The 18393-nt window shown below is 39.0% G+C and overlaps 1 protein-coding gene across 10 annotated transcripts in view; it reads right to left on the bottom strand.

The window, feature by feature from the left end:
* Positions 1-18393, bottom strand: part of LRGUK (leucine rich repeats and guanylate kinase domain containing) — a 131418-nt gene that overhangs the window by 85457 nt on the left and 27568 nt on the right. For 9 of the 10 annotated variants that reach the window (XR_014246710.1, XR_014246711.1, XR_014246712.1 and 6 more), the window contains exons 4-5: positions 10082-10182; positions 6348-6429 (exon numbers count right to left, since the gene is read on the bottom strand). Coding sequence is in view for 7 of the 10 variants with exons in the window: in XM_082399142.1 (XP_082255268.1) it covers positions 6348-6429; positions 10082-10182 (183 nt within the window). In the remaining 3 variants the exon portion in view is untranslated. Of the gene's footprint in view, positions 1-6347; positions 6430-6749; positions 9970-10081; positions 10183-18393 lie in introns of those variants that run through there. The other variant, XM_082399144.1, reaches the window with a different exon arrangement.

Genomic DNA, 18393 nt, shown 5'->3' with positions numbered 1-18393 from the left:
TCTGAAATGTATGGGTCCACTTATACATGGATTTTTTTTTTTTTTTCACTAAATACATACTACAGCGGTACACCATCTGTAGAGGTTGGCTGAATCCACTGGTGCACAATCGTGGATACAAAGGGCTTACTGTAAAGTTATGTGTGGCTATTCGATTGCTCTGGGATCGGTCCCCTAACCCCCACCATTATTCAAGGCTCAACCGCAATCAGGCTCTTAAGTAAACAGTACTTTTCACAGTGGCGCAACGCCTTCCCCCCCTAGTTACTCCCATGGTCACATCATATGTGACTGCCAGCAATGCCGACAGTCAATATGCAGGACTGGTCCATCCAGAGCTCTAAGTTCAGGAATACCTTTATCTCTCCAATCTCCCATTTTCTTAAGAACCTTCATGAAATGTTACTTGCCCTTCCTCCTAACATTATTCTTTCATGTTCTTTCATAAGTCTTGGGACTTTCCGATAAGAAGAAATAGAATCAGATAAGCCACTAAACTATTACAATGAATTAGCTTATTGAGTTAATCCTCTTAGGTATAGTTTAATTTTAAAAGGCCACTATCAGGAGAAAGAGACTCAAAGAACACAAGATCATCATACTGCATTCCAGCTCTAAAATTTTGTGATTCTATGAATAAATCTTTTACAGTGGAATGTTAGATCCTCGTGGAAACTGACTGAAGGAATCCAAAGGCACATAAGCATAACTTTACAGCTAGGGAGAAGCCCAACAATATATTTTTACATTTTGGCGATGCTGTCAACAGTTCACAGTGCTTGACATGAATTATTCACTAGTCCGCATTTGCTCTTATTCATTTGTCTACAACCATAAAATATGGGCCGGGTGTACAGAAAACAGTTACTAAGAAATAAATAGGAAATCCATCACAATTCTCTTAGTGGAAAGAACCACAATGATGACTTTAATCAAAACCAATCCTGAAGGATCTATATCACCTTACCAGTGAAAAATGTTCTTCACTATGGGAGTGAATCTCTTTAAGAAATGAAACATGCATACACTTTAAATGGCTATGTGATAAAAGTAGTAATCATTCAATGAATTGCAACATGAGAAGAACAATGGAATGCAGAAGACTAGTCTCAGCTCAACCATTTACCAAATAATATCGGACGTTTCCCTGAGTCTCAGGCTCCTCTCCCATAAAATAACAGCACTAGATGATCCCTGAAGTCCTGTCTGGATTTAAAAATTCTATAAATCACTTTTTAAAAATTCCATGATTCTATAATCATGGAATAAATTCCAATGATCAATTAATATTTATAGGTAAAGAATAAACTGCATCCTTTCTTAAGACTAAATAAATATACTAATCCTCGGCAAAGTTTATCATCTTTCGATTTGGGGTGATTATCAATTAATCATCAGTTGCCCACCTACAGAAGGAAAAAATAGCATAATAAGATTAACTAAAAAAGTTGATAGTTTATAGTTAACAATTCATTCTGAGGTATTAACATAATCTACTACAATCACATTGTCAGCACTACTAGCTTGATTAACTGATTTGTTTTTTATTTTAAATAACTGCTTTTAATATTGATAATTATACTTCTCTTTTAATTTTATTTTAAACAAAAGTGCAATTTTTTCCCCTCAAATAGAAAACACAGCTGCTCACTAAGGAAAGCTTGAATAAATACAAAAAGTTTAAAAAAAGATAACAGCCAAATTTCTAAAGCATTTAAAAAAGGACAAATGGAATGGCAGCAGATGAGAAAAGCATGACATTCAAGATATAACAGACAGGACTGATTAGCTTAGAGCTGTGGATCTCAAAGTGTGGTCCTCAGACCAGCAATGCCAGCACCATCCCGGAACTTGTTAGATATGCAAGTTCTCAGGTACCACCCCAGACCTACTTAACCAAAAGCTCTGGAGGGTGGGGACCAGAAATAGGTGTTTTAACAAGCCCTCCAGGGAATTCTGATAGAGCTGGACTTTGACATTTGGTAACTAACTGTTTTCAAGGAAATTAATTTCTAAGTTTCAAATTTAAAAAAATTTTAATGAAGACAGGCACATCATTGGCCATACATGGCCTGCTTTTATTTACTTTTAAGAATTTGATGAATATTCTTGAAACCATCACCATTCCCAGCCCAAGAAGTAGAACATTAGCAATAAGTTACATCTACCTCTGCACACCTCTCCTGTCATGTCTTGACAGCTCCCTCTCAGAGATAACCCTTAGGCTGAATTGCCTATTTCTTCTTCCCTTGCCCCTTTGGTTTTATACCTAAATTATATTTGGTTTGGACTTCCCTGGTGGTGCAGTGGTGAAGAATCCGCCTGCCAGGTCAGGGGACACGGGTTCGACCCCTGGTCCGGGAAGATCCCACATGCCGCAGAGCAACTAAGCCTGTGCGCCACAACTACTGAGCCTGTGCTCTAGAGCCCGCGAGCCACAACTACTGAGCCCACGCACTGCAACTACTGAAGCTGGCATGCCTAGAGCCTGTGCTCCGCAACAAGAGAAGCCACCGCAATGAGAAGCCCGTGCACCGCAAGAAAGAGTAGCCCCCGCTCGCCTCAACTAGAGAAAGCCCGCGTGCAGCAAAGAAGACCCAACGCAGCCAAAAATTAGAAAAAAAAATTTTTTTAATTAAAAAAATTGTTTTAATTAAAAAAATTATATTTGGTTTTATTAACAGTCAACTTTACTGGTGCATGGAGATATATACAGTTCATTCATTTTCACGACTATATGATAATGCTATTGTATCAGTATACCATAATTTATTTATGCTCTCTTATCAAGGAATATTTGGGCTATTTCAATTTTTTGCTATTACAAGCCTCCAGGTACACGTATGCTAAACTTCCTATATATAGGAATGAAAGTGCTAGATCATAGAAAACGTGGATCTTCAACTTTACAAGACTGCACAAAATTGTTTTCCAAAGTGGTTGAACTAATTTCACACCCATAAGGAAGAAAAATAGATCCTCTTGACCTATGTGTTCTCCAACACATGGTATTTTTAGATTTCTTACATTCTGTCAACTGAATGGATATAATATAGTATATCGTGAGCTTGACTTGCATTTCTCTGAATACAAATGAGGTTGACATGTCTTCATATGTTTGTTAGCCTTTCTGATTCATTTTCTATAAAATTATATTTACACATCTTCTCCCATCTTCATATGCAGGAACATGCTATAATATATTTCCCTTTAGTTAGGTCTTTAATACCCTTCAATAAAGTTTTATTATGTTCCCCCGACAGGTCTTATTCATCTTTAATAAGATACATATTCTTGTAAATGGCATTTCTTTTTAAGGTTGTGTTTTCTAGTTGCTTGTTTGTGGTATAGAGTAATGCAATCGATTTCTGTTTATTGAAGTCATATCCAACTACCTTGTTGAACTCTCAAAACTCTATTATTTCTAGTAGTTTATTGCAAGTTCTTTTTTATATTCTGTAGACAATCATATCATTTGCAAAAAATGACTTTTTCTCCTTATCAATCTTCATACTTTGCTTTCATTTCTTTCTCTTATGATGCTGAGTTAAGACCTCTTAAACAATGACAGTTAGAAGTGGCAAAGGTGGTTATCTTGTCTTGTATCCTTGATTTTAAAGAGTGCTTAGAACATGTCCCCAGTTAGGATAAAGTTTGTTTCAAATATTTTTGTTGACATTCTTATCAAGTTGAGGAAATTCCCTATTACTAGTTTACTAAGAGTTTTTATTGTGAATGAAGAATGGATTCTATTAAATTTTCTGTATCTATTGAGCTTCTATATCTATTTATCATATGATTTATTTCCCTTAATCTATTCATGTCGTTAATGACATTTTAAGATTTTCTAATGTTAAACTATCCTTACATTCATGAGATAAACCTAACTTGGTCATGGTATATTATCTTTTTCATATACTGTCAGATTCAGTTTGCTAATATTTTGTTTAGGATTTTTACATCTATATCACAAGCGAAATAAGCCTGTCATTTTCCTTTCTCTTACTGTTCCTTGTCTGGTTTGGGTATCAAAGTAACCTCATTAAAATGAATTGTGAATATGCCTTCTATTTTAAACCTTCGAAAGAATTTGTTCATTTTTGAAAGGTTTGTTCTTGAAAGTTGGGGTTTTTTGTATGAAGATTTTTAATTTAATTGATTTTAATTTGTAATGAACTAGTTTTATAGTTATAGGACTACTCAGCGTTTCTATCTCCAAGTCATATACATTTCTATCTCCAAGTTATATACATTTGGTGTATAACATTTTTCTAGGGATTTATCCATTTCATCTAAGTTTTTAAATGTTCTGGCATTAAAAAGTTGTTTAGAAATTCTTTTTTATCTCAAAGCTTTTAAGTCTTTTCAAAACTCTAATTACATAATTATACACAATATGATATGCCTGAACAGAACAAAAGAAAGAGGCATAGTTAGTACTGTTTAAAAATTAGCCTACTCTCTTTTCAAAATTGTAAGCTATCTAAGAAGTAGTTTATGAAGGGGAGCTAGTTCTGGGTATTTGTCTTTGCATTTTTAAAAACACAGATGAGGAATTGTGCCACGGTATTTACATTCTAATTATGTGTCTACGTTCTGAATTCCAATCGGTTCTGATGTAATAAAGCTTTTTACACTTTGGAGATGAGACTCCATTGTTACATCTAAAGTCAAGTTTAAAAAACCCTGATTCCTTCCTCCGTTGACATTTACAAAGTCACAACAGTTTAGCATTTTACATGGAAAGATAAATTCATGTTGAAATTAAGACTTTCATGATAGAAATGTTTTAAAATGCATCCTCCATTTTCAGTCCAAAGTACTGTGGAGTTGTTTTCTCTGGCAACTCCATGCTTGCACGTAGAATATTTTCTGGGAGAAAGAACTCCAGACTTTTGTGTCACCCTTCTCACTCAGGGTACACTGAAGAATAGAAGGAGTTCTGGATGCTCAATCCCTTTCGTCTGGTTGGAGTTTAGGCGGGTAGCTGATGTCTAGACCAGTGCTCCTCAAGCTTTAATATGAACTCACATCACCTAGGGGGTCTTGTTAAAAATGCAGATTCTGATTTCAGAGGTCTTGGGTAGCAGCCAAGAGTCTGCATTTCTAAGAAGTTCCAGGCAATGCTGAGGCTGCTGGTGGTCCCTGAGGAGCATTCTTCTAGATGGCCTGAGATGAGTAGATCTCTGAGCCAGACAGCTTCTGGGCCGTCAGACTCTATCTCTTTCCAAATGCAATATATACAACAGTCAAGCGTAAAGTGCAGGTTCTATGGACGGGTGCCGCTAATGTGTACTACTTTTAGTTTGTCATCAAAACATTTCATTTTGATCATTTTCTCATTCGGCTACGTTCAGGAAAACTTGCTCGTTTCCAGAGCACCCTGTAAATGTCCACTAATTGCTCATTTTCACACACAAGTTCTAAAGAGAGTGATGTGATGTTTTAAGCTTTCCATCATATACAAATAAAGCATTTTTCCTACAAAATATGTCTTCAAGAAAAAGTACTTTCTGTTCTCCCCACATCCCAGCCTCATTACTAGTGTGTACTAGCTGCTGCCACGTCCCTGGAATGAGGCACCCGAGGGCAATCGATTCATTCTCCACTCTGCCCTGAAAAATCCTCAGGTGGGTAGAAAGATACTGAGAAAGAGAAGGCGCTGCTCCCTTATCACCCAGAGAACACTGGTCTCTAGGGTAAGGAAGGGATTCAAGCTCATTAAACTCACAGATCCCCAGTCAACCCCTTAGGGTCCAGAAGCTGGAGCGTGTCTATGTTAAGGCAGGTGCTCTGTTTGCACATGAGCCTGGCTCATGCAACAGATATGTTCTTGAAGTTGGCTGCGAATCAAAAATTGTTGGTTTTACTTTTTTAAAATTTTTATGAAAGCATCATTTGAGATACACTAGAGAGGATTGCTAGTTAAAGGGAGCTTAGTGTGAATTCTTTTGTAAAATAAATAATCACTAATTTTGGCCGTATCTGGATTTTCAGATACTGAATCTACATAAAATAGGGCCCCAGTTTAAGTAAATTTGAAGAAAGGAGTCGGGTAAAACAGAACTTCTTATCTGGTTCTAGAATTAAAAATAAGCCTATGTTTATCAGAAGAATGACCGTCTTCTTAGCTTTTCAGGTGTCAGATGTTCTTGGCGAGCTTTGATTTGCACTCTTACTCCATGGTCTGTAAAATATCCTCGTTTTGTGAATATCAATTCTTAACCGTTTAAGTGAGTCACACATCTCTAGTAAATTGCCTATCTGGCACTATTCCAGGTCATCCAGTACACATGTATTAATGGGCCCCTTAATCAAACTTTCCCCTTTAATCATTCAAAGGATACTGTCCAAAATTAGTTTCGTGAGAGACTCATATGCCGACAAATCACACATTTCCGAAATTTGGTTGTAGGAAAAATCCACCTTCTGATAAGAGAAAGAGAGCAGGATGTTATACTTTATTTCTCATTCATCTTAACCACACAATTACTTGCACAAGAATGTATTTTCTGATGAGGGGTTACAATTCATAGTTGAAAATACACTCAGGCTAACGTACTTCCTTTGTGTTTAATCGTTTCCTAGCTGGGACCCTCGTCTGCCCACTTTGAGGGGTACTAAGGGGGAGACCCTTCCCCATGGCCAGCGCGGACAGCCGCGCAACAGAAACGCTTTCTGTTTCTTCAGTCACTCTCCCCATTTTCAGCACTTATTTTAAACTTTCTTGATCTTCCTTCAGAGCTTACCTCAGTTTCACCCTTACTAACCACCATGTCTTCGTTTTCGCTGATGCCCAATAGCCTGTGTTCATTTAGTTTATATGCACATCTTGCTTCTAGCTTCTTTGCCTTCTCTGTTTCTGGCTCAATTTACTCTCCTGTGTCACTCCCTAAAGGCCAGAAAAGTCTTTCTTATTCATCCCTCAGGCCATACCTTGTCCACTCAGCACCCTTTCTCAAACTTGACTATCTTAGGAAAGCATTTTCAACAATATTAGTTGTTCCTACTCAAAAATATGAGAAAGAAAAACAACATTAAATAACTTTGTTTAATTATTCACCTAGTGGCAAAAGATTAAAAAAATATATTTTTTAAAAAACTGCATTAATGTGCTAGGCACATGATAATCATTTTCAGGAAAACTATCAAGCAATTATATAATAAGTACTATTGTTATCTTCTTGTGCCCTTTAAAACAGTAATTTTACCTCCCCTTACCCATGCACTAAGATTATTTTTATCAATGTATTAAATATTAAATACTTTAAATACTAAAAACTTTAAATACTGGACACTAAAAAAAATTTCTTTGAAAACAGCTCAAGTGGCAAGTGTAGAAAATTGGTTAAGTTGATTACAATACAGCAACAAGACTGCAAAGTAAGTAAAATACAAGTATGTGAATCATGTGAAGAAATAGAAATGTGCAACCAAAATCCTGTTAAAAAAAAAATCAGAAACAAAATTTTATGCATATACAAATTGCAACTATGTAAAATGCATTCTATGACTTAATTAAAAAGTCAGTTTGGCAGGATAAAATGAAATTTCTTATTCACTTTTTTTTCTATATCATAATGATGGGCTAGAAATAAACTTATAATTATCTAGGTTTACTTATAGCTGACATTTTTCCATCAACACCTTTCATTCTTGTGCCACAGCTTGTGTGTGCTCATGATACCTATCTAACTACACACCTGTTGGGACTATATGCCAATACTGTGCCCTCCATGCACTTATGATACTGGGCTTGTTGAGAGACCTTAAAAGGGTTATGATATTGCCCTGACTCCCACTGGGAGTTCCACTGGAACCCAGAGCTTGTAAGAAGTGCCCATCAATCAAACGAACCTTCTTCACCTACTAAGAGCAAAATCATTCTAGGAAATACAAAAAGGGTACAAGTATAAGCTCCTGCTCTTTGGGACATGTATGCTTTCTTTGGCTGGTGGCACAAGGCACAAAGATAATAAATGAAACATAAGCAGAGCTATCCGAGAGGGTGGGACATTATACACAAGCGTGATTTACTGGAAAAATGGGCTTTGGGTCTCAGACATGGGGTTCAATGCCAGCCCTGTGACCTTCCAGCAAAGGTTAAGTAAGTTATTTAACCTTTCTGTGCCTCTGCAAACTCATCTGTAAACTGGGACCATCCCAGCTGCCTCACAGTTCTATTGGGAGGATTTAGTAAGATCCTGCATTGAAAACATTGGAAGGCCTCAATCATTCCCCTCCCTGGTTCACAAAGGGTTCACTTAGGGTTCACATAGGGTTGAAGTACCTCGTCAGGGGCACTCTGGCACTTTGCAAGCACTTTCCTAAAGTTACCAATACATTTGCTCTTAATTCTCCAGGAACTTGAACATTGAGGTATCTGCCATAACGATGGAAACACATCAGTATACATTTGTCCAAACCCACATAATGTACAACACCAAGAGTGAATCCTAATGTAAACTGTGGACTTCGGGTGATTATGATGTGTCAGTGTAGGTTTGAGTGTAACAAATGTCCCACTCTGGCGGGGGATGTTGATAATGGGGAGGCTGCGCATTTGTGGGGGCAGGAGATATATGGGAAATCTCTGCACTTTCTCCTCAATTTTGCTATGAACCTAAAACTGCTCTAAAAAAAAAAGATGGGGTATCTGATTTGTTTTTGTTTACTTGTGCAGTCTTTTGGGGAGGGGGTGAGGCAAGGTTGTGAATGAAAGAAACTCCAGGCAAGTTTTTCCAAGGAAGGGGGTCACACTGTTGCCATGGCTGATTTCACTGGGGCTTAGGGCAAGGCAGAAGGGACAGCAAAGGAGGGAGAATCAAGACAGCTCTGCAAGAACAATTCCTGATGACATGGAGACCACAAGGCCCCATACTGAGGACAAATAGGCACCTTGTGTGGCTTTTCTGGATAAAGGAAAGTCACCACAGCAATAACTAATTTCAAAGGGAAAAAACTCACTACTGATAAAAATGTAGCAATGTGAAATAACAGAAGAAAAATTAAGAAAGGCATCTCACTGACAGTATGGAGGATCCAGTCCGATTCTTGATTTCAAACAGACTCATATTTGTGCAAGCTCCAGCAGAATACCTTGGATCTACATTAATTTGGCTTGTAAACAAAATAAAACTAATAGGTAATAAAAGGCAATCATTGATGTCCACTCCTTAAAACAACTTTTTAATGAAATATTTGAGTCCAATAGAAAAATACTCGCCCCAAGCTGTGGCAATGGTTCCCAAATTTGTCAGCATGTTAGAGCCACCTGGGTGGGGTCTTTTAGAAATTCCCACACCCAGGCCTTACCTTGGACCACCTGAACCAGAATATCTGGCAGTGGGATCCAGGCATCAGTAGTCTTTAAAGCTCTCCAGGTGATTCCAGTGTGCAGAAAATCGGAGTACCATTAATCTACGACCTCTCTGCTTACGTGTGGCCCATGGACCAGCAGCAATGGCTCACCAGGAAGGCTGTTAGAAAGCAGAGCCTCAGGCCCACCTCAGACCTACTGGATCAGAATCTCATTTTCACAAGAACGCCACGTGACCTACACACATGTTAAAGTATGAGACACAGCGCTCCACAGCAGAGTAAGCTGCTCCATCAACCACCGTTCACAGAGTTTCATTCTGCCTCAGAAATGCAAAAGCAAGTGCAGAGAAGCAAGAATGAAGATCTGAAATCACTGCTTTCTAAACAAAAGTAAAGGTTGGATCAATAAAGAAGGCAAAATTTAAGCCCCCAGGAAATTTTTACAGAATTTTCAGGTATAAATTTGTTCTGCTATAATAAAAATATACAAACAATAACTAGTATTTAAATGAAGCAGAGAAAAGGGAAAGAAGTTAGTTCATTGGTTTGGACACTAGGTTTTAGCAAAGCTTCCAAAAAAGATAATCTCTTGAAAGACTATCTCCTTTTTCTAAAATAAATGATACACAAATCCTTCTCCTTTTTTATTTCATTTCTCCTCTGTCTTACTCTCTCTGAATTCTCTTTTAGTGCTGTTTTGCTTGTTAATGTATTTCACAAACCAGTTAACACAAGTAATTAGTGTATTAATAAAATCTACCTTGAGATTCTTGGGTGGCTTGAAATTGAAGAATGTCGTCAGTTTATTCTGAGACGCATTAAGTTCTAGAAGATAAGGCATACAGCTCACACAAGACAAATCTGGGGGGTAAAATGAATAAAGAATAAGGTAAGTCAATAAAATAAAACTTAGACAAAGTCATTAAAAACAGCATACATTATATCAGAACATTTTAAAACTATACCAGTTGTAAGCACATCTTAATTATTCCAGATGAGTGAAATGAATAAAAATAGGAATATGCAAAACACACACACACACACACACACACACACACACACACACACACACACAGAGCATGGAAAATGCACCATGAGCCAAAATTTAACCTTCTTCTCCAGGGCCCCCAACCTGTCCCATCCCCATCTTCCATCACAACCAGGAAAGAAATGACCGAGGCCTCCTTGTGGCCCAGCTCACTCTCCCCTGAGCTGCTAACAGTCAATGCTTCAAAAATGCCAGCCTTGGGGGAGACCTTCAATATGGCGCAGGAGTTAGACGTGGAGATCACCTTCCTCCCCACAAATACATCAGAAATACATCTACATGCAGAACAACTCCTACAGAACACCTACTCAAGGCTGGCAGAAGACCTCAGACTTCCCAAAAGGCAAGAAACTCCCCACGTACCTGGGTAGGGCAAAAGAAAAAAGAAAAAACAGAGACAAAAGAATAGGGACGGGACCTGCACTTCTGGGAGGGAGCTGTGAAGGAGGAAAGGTTTCCACACACTAGGAAGCCCCTTCGCAGGCGGAGATGGGGGGGTGGCAGGGGGGGGGGTAAGCTTCGGAGCCACAGAGAAGAGCGCAGCCACAGGGGTGCGGAGGGCAAAGCGGAGAGATTCCCGCACAGAAGATCGATGCCGACCAGCACTCACCAGCCCGAGAGGCTTGTCTGCTCACCCGCCGGGGCGGGCAGGGGCTGGGAGTTGAGGCTCGGGCTTCGGAGGTCGGATCCCAGGGAGAGGACTGGGGTTGGCTGCGTGAACACAGCCTGAAGGGGGCAAGTGCACAACAGCTAGCCGGGAGGGAGTCCGGGAAAAAGTCTGGAGCTGCCGAAGAGGCAAGAGACCATTGTTTTGGGTGTGCGAGGAGAGAGGATTCAGAGCACCGTCTAAACAAGCTCCAGAGACGGGCGTGAGCCGTGGCTATCAGCGCGGACCCCAGAGACATGAGACACTAAGGCTGCTGTTGCCGCCACCAAGAAGCCTGTGTGCGGGCCCAGGTCACTCTCCACACCTCCCCTCCCGGGAGCCGGTGGAGCTCGCCACTGCCAGGGTCCCGTGATCCAGGGACAACTTCCCAGGGAGAATGCACGGCGCCTCAGGCTGGTGCAACGTCACGCCGGCCTCTGCCCCCACAGGCTCGCCCCGCATTCCGTACCCCTCCTTCCCCCCATCCTGAGTGAGCCAGAGCCCCCGAATCAGCTGCTCCTTTAACCCCATCCGGTCTGAGCGGGAACAGATGCCCTCAGGCGACCTACACGCAGAGGCGGGGCCAAATCCAAAGCTGAACACCGGGAGCTGTGCGAACAAAGAAGAGAAAGGGAAATCTCTCCCAGCAGCCTCAGGAGCAGCGGATTAAATCTCCACAATCAACTTGATGTAACCTGCATCTCTGGAATACCTGAATAAACAATGAATCATCCCAAATTGAGGTGGTGGACTTTGGAGGCAATGATATATATATATTTTTTCCATTTTCTCTTTTTGTGAGTGTGTATGTGTATGCTTCTTTGTGTGATTTTGTCTGTATAGCTTTGCTTTTACCATTTGTCCTAGGGTTCCGTCTGTCCAGTTTCTGTTTCTTTTCTTTTTTGGGATAGTTTTTAGCACTTGTTATAATTGGTAGATTTGTTTTTTGGTTTGGTTGCTCTCTTTTTTTAATTTTTAATAATTATTTTTTATTTTAATAACTTTATTTTCTTTTCTTTTTTTCTTTCTTTTTTTCTCCCTTTTCTTCTGAGCCATGTGGCTGACAGGGTCTTGGTGCTCCAGCTGGGTGTCAGGCTTGTGCCTCTGAGGTAGGAGAGCTGAGTTCCAGACATTGGACCACCAGAGACCTTCCGGCTCCACGTAATATCAAATGGCGAAAGCTCTCCCAGAGATCTCCATCTCAATGCTAAGACTCAGCTCCACTCAACAACCAGCAAGATACAGTGCTGGACACCCTATGCCAAACAACTAGCAAGACTAGTAACACAACCCCGCCCATTAGCAGAGAGGATGCCTAAAATCATAATAAGGTCACAGACACCCCAAACACACCACCGGACGCGGTCCTACCCACCAGGAAGACAAGATCCAGCCTCATCCTCCAGAACACAGGCACCAGTTCCCTCCACCAGGAAGCCCACACAACCCACTGAACCAACCTTACCCACTGGGGGCAGACACCACAAACAACGGGAACTACGAACCTGCAGCCTGTGAAAAGGAGACCCCAAACACAGTAAGTTAAGCAAAATGAGAAGACAGAGAAACACAGCAGATGAAGGAGCAATGTAAAAACCCACCAGACCAAACAAATGAAGAGGAAATAGGCAGTCAACCTGAAAAAGAATTCAGCGTAAAGATAGTAAAGATGATCCAAAATCTTGGAAATAGAATGGAAAAAATACAAGAAACGTTTAACAAGGACCTGGAAGAACTAAAGAGCAAACAAACAATGATGAACAACACAATAAATGAAATTTAAAATTCTCTAGAAGGAATCAATAGTAGAATAACTGAGGCAGAAGAACAGATAAGTGACCTGGAAGATAAAATAATGGAAATAACTACTGCAGAGCAGATTAAAGAAAAAAGAATGAAAAGAATTGAGGACAGTCCCAGAGACCTCTGGGACAACATTAAATGCACCAACATTTGAATTATAGGGGTCCCAGAGGAAGAAGAGAAAAAGAAAGGGACTGAGAAAATATTTCAAGAGATTATAGTTGCAAACTTCCCTAATATGGGAAAGGAAACAGTTAATCAAGTCCAGGAAGCACAGAGACTCCCATACAGGAAAAATCCACGGAGAAACACGCCAAGACACATATTACTCAAACAATCAAAAAATAAATACAAAGAAAAACTATTAAAAGCAGCAAGGGAAAAACAACAAATAACATACAAAGGAATCCCCATAAGGTTAACAGCTGATCTTTCAGCAGAAATTCTACAAAACAGAAGGGAGTGGCAGGACACATTTAAAGTGATGAAAGGGAAGAACCTACAACCAAGATTACTCTACCCAGCAAGGATCTCGTTCAGATTCGACAGAGAAATTAAAACCTTTACAGACAAGCAAAAGCTAAGACAATTCAGCACCACCAAACCAGCTTTACAACAAATGCTAAAGGACCTTCCCTAGGCAGGAAAGACAAAAGAAGAAAAAGACCTACAATAACAAACCCAAAACAATTAAGAAAATGGTAATAGGAACATACATATCAATAATTACCTTAAATGTAAATGGATTAAATGCTGCAACCAAAAGACATAGACTGGCTGAATGGATACAAAAACAAGACCCATATATATGCTGTCTACAAGAGACCCACTTCAGACCTAGGGACACAGACAGACTGAAAGTGAGAGGATGGAAAAAGATATTCCATGCAAATGGAAATCAAAAGAAAGCTGGAGTAGCAATTCTCGTATCACACAAAATAGACTTTAAAATAAAGACTATTACAAGACGCAGAGAAGGACCCTACATAATGATCAAGGGATCAATCCAACAAGAAGATATAACAACTGTAAATATTTATGCACCCAACAAAAGAGCACCTCAATACATAAGGAAAATGCTAACAGCCATAAAAGGGGAAATCAACAGTAACACAATCACATTAGGGGACTTTAACACCCCACTTTCACCAATGGACAGATCATCCAAAATGAAAATAAATAAGGAAACACGAGCTTTAAATGACACATTAAACAAGATGGACTTAATTGATATTTATAGGACATTGCATCCAAAAACAACAGAATACACTTTCTTCTCAAGTGCTCATGGAACATTCTCCAGGATAGATATCTTGGGTCACAAATCAAGCCTTGGTAAATTTAAGAAAATGGAAATTGTATCAAGTATCTTTTTCAACCACAACACTATGAGACTAGATATCAATTATAGGAAAAAATCTGTAAAAAATACAAATACATGGAGGCTAAACAATACACTACTTAATAACCAAGAGATCACTGAAGAAATCAAAGAGGAAATAAAAAAATACTTAGAAAGAAATGACAATGAAAACACGATGACCCAAAACCTATGGGATGCAGCAAAAGCAGTTCTAAGAGGGAACTTTACAGCAATACAGTCCTACCTCAAGAAACAAGAAACATCTCAAATAAACAACCTACCCTTACACCTAAAGCAATTAGAGAAAGAAGAACAAAACTCCCCCAAATTTAGCAGAAGGAAAGAAATCATAAAGATCAGATCAGAAATAAATGAAAAAGAAATGAAGGAAACGATAGCAAAGATCAATAAAACTAAAAGCTGGTTCTTTGAGAACATAAACAAAATTGATAAACCATTAGCCAGACTCATAAAGAGAAAAAGGGAGAAGACTCAAATCAATAGAATTAGAAATGAAAAAGGAGAAGTAACAACTGACACTGCAGAAATACAAAGGATCATGAGAGATTACTACAAGCAACTATATGCCAATAAAATGGACAACCTGGAAGAAACGGACACATTCTTAGAGAAGCACAACCTTCTGAGACTGAACCAGGAAGAAATAGAAAATATAAACAGACCAATCACAAACACTGAAATTGAGACTGTGATTAAAAATCTTCCAACAAACAAAAGGCCACGACCAGATGGCTTCACAGGCGAATTCTATCAAACATTTAGAGAAGAGCTAACACCTATCCTTCTCAAACTCTTCCAAAATATAGCAGAGGGAGGAACACTCCCAAACTCATTCTATGAGGTCACTATCACCCTGATACCAAAACCAGACAAAGATATCACAAAGAAAGAAAACTACAGGCCAATATCACTGATGAACACAGATGCAAAAATCCTCAACAAAATACTAGCAAACAAAATCCAACAGCACATTAAAAGCATCATACACCATGATCAAGTGGGGTTTATTCAAGGAATGCAAGGATTCTTCAATATATGCAAATCAATCAATGTGATACATCATATTAACAAACTGAAGGATAAAAACCATATGATCATCTCAAATAGATGCAGAAAAAGCTTTTGACAAAATTCAACACCCATTTATGATAAAAACCCTCCAGAAAGTAGGCATAGAGGGAACTTACCTCAACATAATAAAGGCCATATATGACAAACCCACAGCCAACATCGTTCCCCATGGTGAAAAACTGAAACCATGTCCACTAAGATCAGGAACAAGACAGGTTGTCCACTCTCACCACTATTATTCAACATAAGTTTTGGAAGCTTTAGCCACAGCAATCAGAAAAGAAAAAGAAATAAAAGGAATACAAATCAGAAAAGAAGAAGTAAGACGGTCGCTGTTTGCAGATGACATGATACTATACACAGAGAATCCTAAAGACGCTACCAGAAAACTACTAGAGCTAATCAATGAATTTGGTAAAGTAGCAGGATACAAAATTAATGCACAGAAATCTCTTGCATTCCTATACACCACTGACGAAAAATCTGAAAGAGAAATTAAGCAAACACTGCCATTTACCATTGCAACAAAAAGAATAAAATACCTAGGAATAAACCTACCTAAGGAGACAAAAGACCTGTATGCAGAAAACTATTAGACACTGATGAAAGAAATTAAAGATGATACAAACAGATGGAGAGATATACCATGTTCTTGGATTGGAAGAATCAATATTGTGAAAATAACTATAGTACTCAAAGCAATCTACAGATTCAGTGCAATCCCTATCAAACTACAAATGTCATTTTTCACAGAACTAGAACAAAAAATTTCACAATTTGTATGGAAATACAAAAGACCCCGAATAGCCAAAGCAATCTTGAGAAAGAAAAACGGAGCTGGAGGAATCAGCCTCCCGGACTTCAGATTGTACTACAAAGGTACAGTAATCAAGACAGGATGGTACTGGCACAAAAACAGAAGTATAGATCAATGGAACAGGAGAGAAAGCCCAGAGATAAACCCACATACGTATGGTCACCTTATTTTTGATAAAGGAGGCAAGAATATACAATGGAGAAAAGTCAGCCTCTTTAATAGGTGGTGCTGGGAAAACTGAACAGCTACATGTAAAAGAATGAAATTAGAACACTCTCTAACACCATACACAAAAATAAACTCAAAATGGATTAAAGACCTAAATGTAAGGCCAGACACTATAAAACTCTTAGAGGAAACATAGGCAGAACACTCTGTGACATAAATCACAGCAAGATCCTTTTTGACCCACCTCCTAGAGAAATGGAAATAAAAATAAAAATAAACAAATGGGACCTAATGAAACTTAAAAGCTTTTGCACAGCAAAGGAAACCATAAACAAGACGAAAAGACAACCCTCAGAATGGGAGAAAATATTTGCAAATGAAGCACCTGACAAAGGACTAATCTCCAAAATTTACAAGCAGCTCATGCAGCTCAATATCAAAAAAACAAACAACCCAATCTAAAAATGGGCAGAAGACCTAAACAGACATTTCTCCAAAGAAGATACACAGACAGCCAACAAACACATGAAAGAATGCTCAACATCACTAACCGTTAAAGAAATGCAAATCAAAACTACAATGAGGTATCACCTCACACCAGTCAGAATGGCCATCATCAAAAAAATCTACAAAAAATAAATGCTGGAGAGGGTGTGGAGAAAACGGAACCCTCTTGCACTGTTGGTGGGAATGTAAATTGATACAGCTACTATGGAGAACAGTAGGGAGGGTCCTTAAACATCTAAAAATAGAACTACCATACGACCCAGCAATCCCATTACTGGGCATTTACCCTGAGAAAACCACAATTCAAAAAGAGTCGTGTACCACCATGTTCGTTGCAGCTCTATTTACAATAGCCAGGACATGGAAGTAACCTAAGTGTCCATCGACAGATGAATGGATAAAGAAGATGTGGTACATATACACAATGGAATATTTCTCCGCCCTAAAAAGAAACGAAATTGAGTTATTTGTAGTGAGGTGGATGGACCTAGAGTCTGTCATACAGAGTGAAGTAAGTGAGAAAGAGAAAAACAAATACTGTATGCTAACACATATATATGGAATATATAAAAAAAAAGGGTTATCGAGAACCTAGGGGCAGGAAAGGAATAATAATGCAGATGTAGAGAATGGACTTGAGGACATGCGGAGCGGGAAGGGGAAGCTGGGACAAAGTGAGAGAGTGGCATGGACTTATATATACTACCAAATGTAAAACAGATAGCTAGTGGGAAGCAACCGCATAGCACAGGGAGATCAGCTCAGTGCTTTGTGACCACCTAGAGGGGTGGGATAGGGAGGGTGGGAGGGAGACGCAAGAGGGAGGAGATATGGGGATATATGTGTATGTATAGTTGATTCACTTTGTTATAAAGCAGAAACTAACACACCATTGTACAGCAATTATACTCCAATAAAGATATTTAAAAAAAAAAAAATGCCAGCCTTGGAGGAACTAAAGCCTGAGATAATCCTCTTGATAATTAGCCCCTAAATAACTGCATTAGGTATTTTCAGAAAGACTAAAAATGCCGCAATTCGTTCTTTGTTATAAATTAAATTTTGTTTTAGATGGACTGAATCTTAAATCTTATTAATTATTTGAAGTGATTTAAATTATTGCTGTTATTTTACTTTGATTTTGGGCTGCTTAAAAAGTATGTCTGAGTTTTGCATTATATCCCAAGCCAATATTCTGAACCTAGAATACCAAGTCAAGGACTATTGTGCTAATACTCGCCTCTAATGAAATTATATACATGACATAGAAATAGTGAAGGATTACATTGCTTTGTTCTGCGACTTTACAGCAGACGGACTTTGGGACAGCAGGAGGATTAGGGAAAGGCTCAGGAAGAATCACATGACAAGGATTTACAGCCCCGTCTCTACCTGTAACTTGCTTCTCCACCCGTCTTTTAACTCTAGATCACACAACCAGCGATCAAAGCCCCTCAGAAGATGGCCTCTGGAGGAGAACAGAGCCTCCACACCTGAAGCCCAGCAAAGTGCTTCTACCCTTCACCAGGTGATAAAGTCACCCCCAGGCCAGGAGAAGGAAGCACAGCTCAGTACTGGGGCCCTGCCCTGGAGTAGGTAGAGCCAGAAAGGTGAGGGCCCCCTGACCC

Source organism: Balaenoptera borealis (assembly GCF_965194805.1).
Source record: "Balaenoptera borealis genome assembly, chromosome: 7".
Classification (NCBI taxonomy): domain Eukaryota; kingdom Metazoa; phylum Chordata; class Mammalia; order Artiodactyla; family Balaenopteridae; genus Balaenoptera; species Balaenoptera borealis.
Note: the sequence above shows the minus strand (reverse complement) of the source record. Positions and strands in the feature narration are given on the sequence as shown.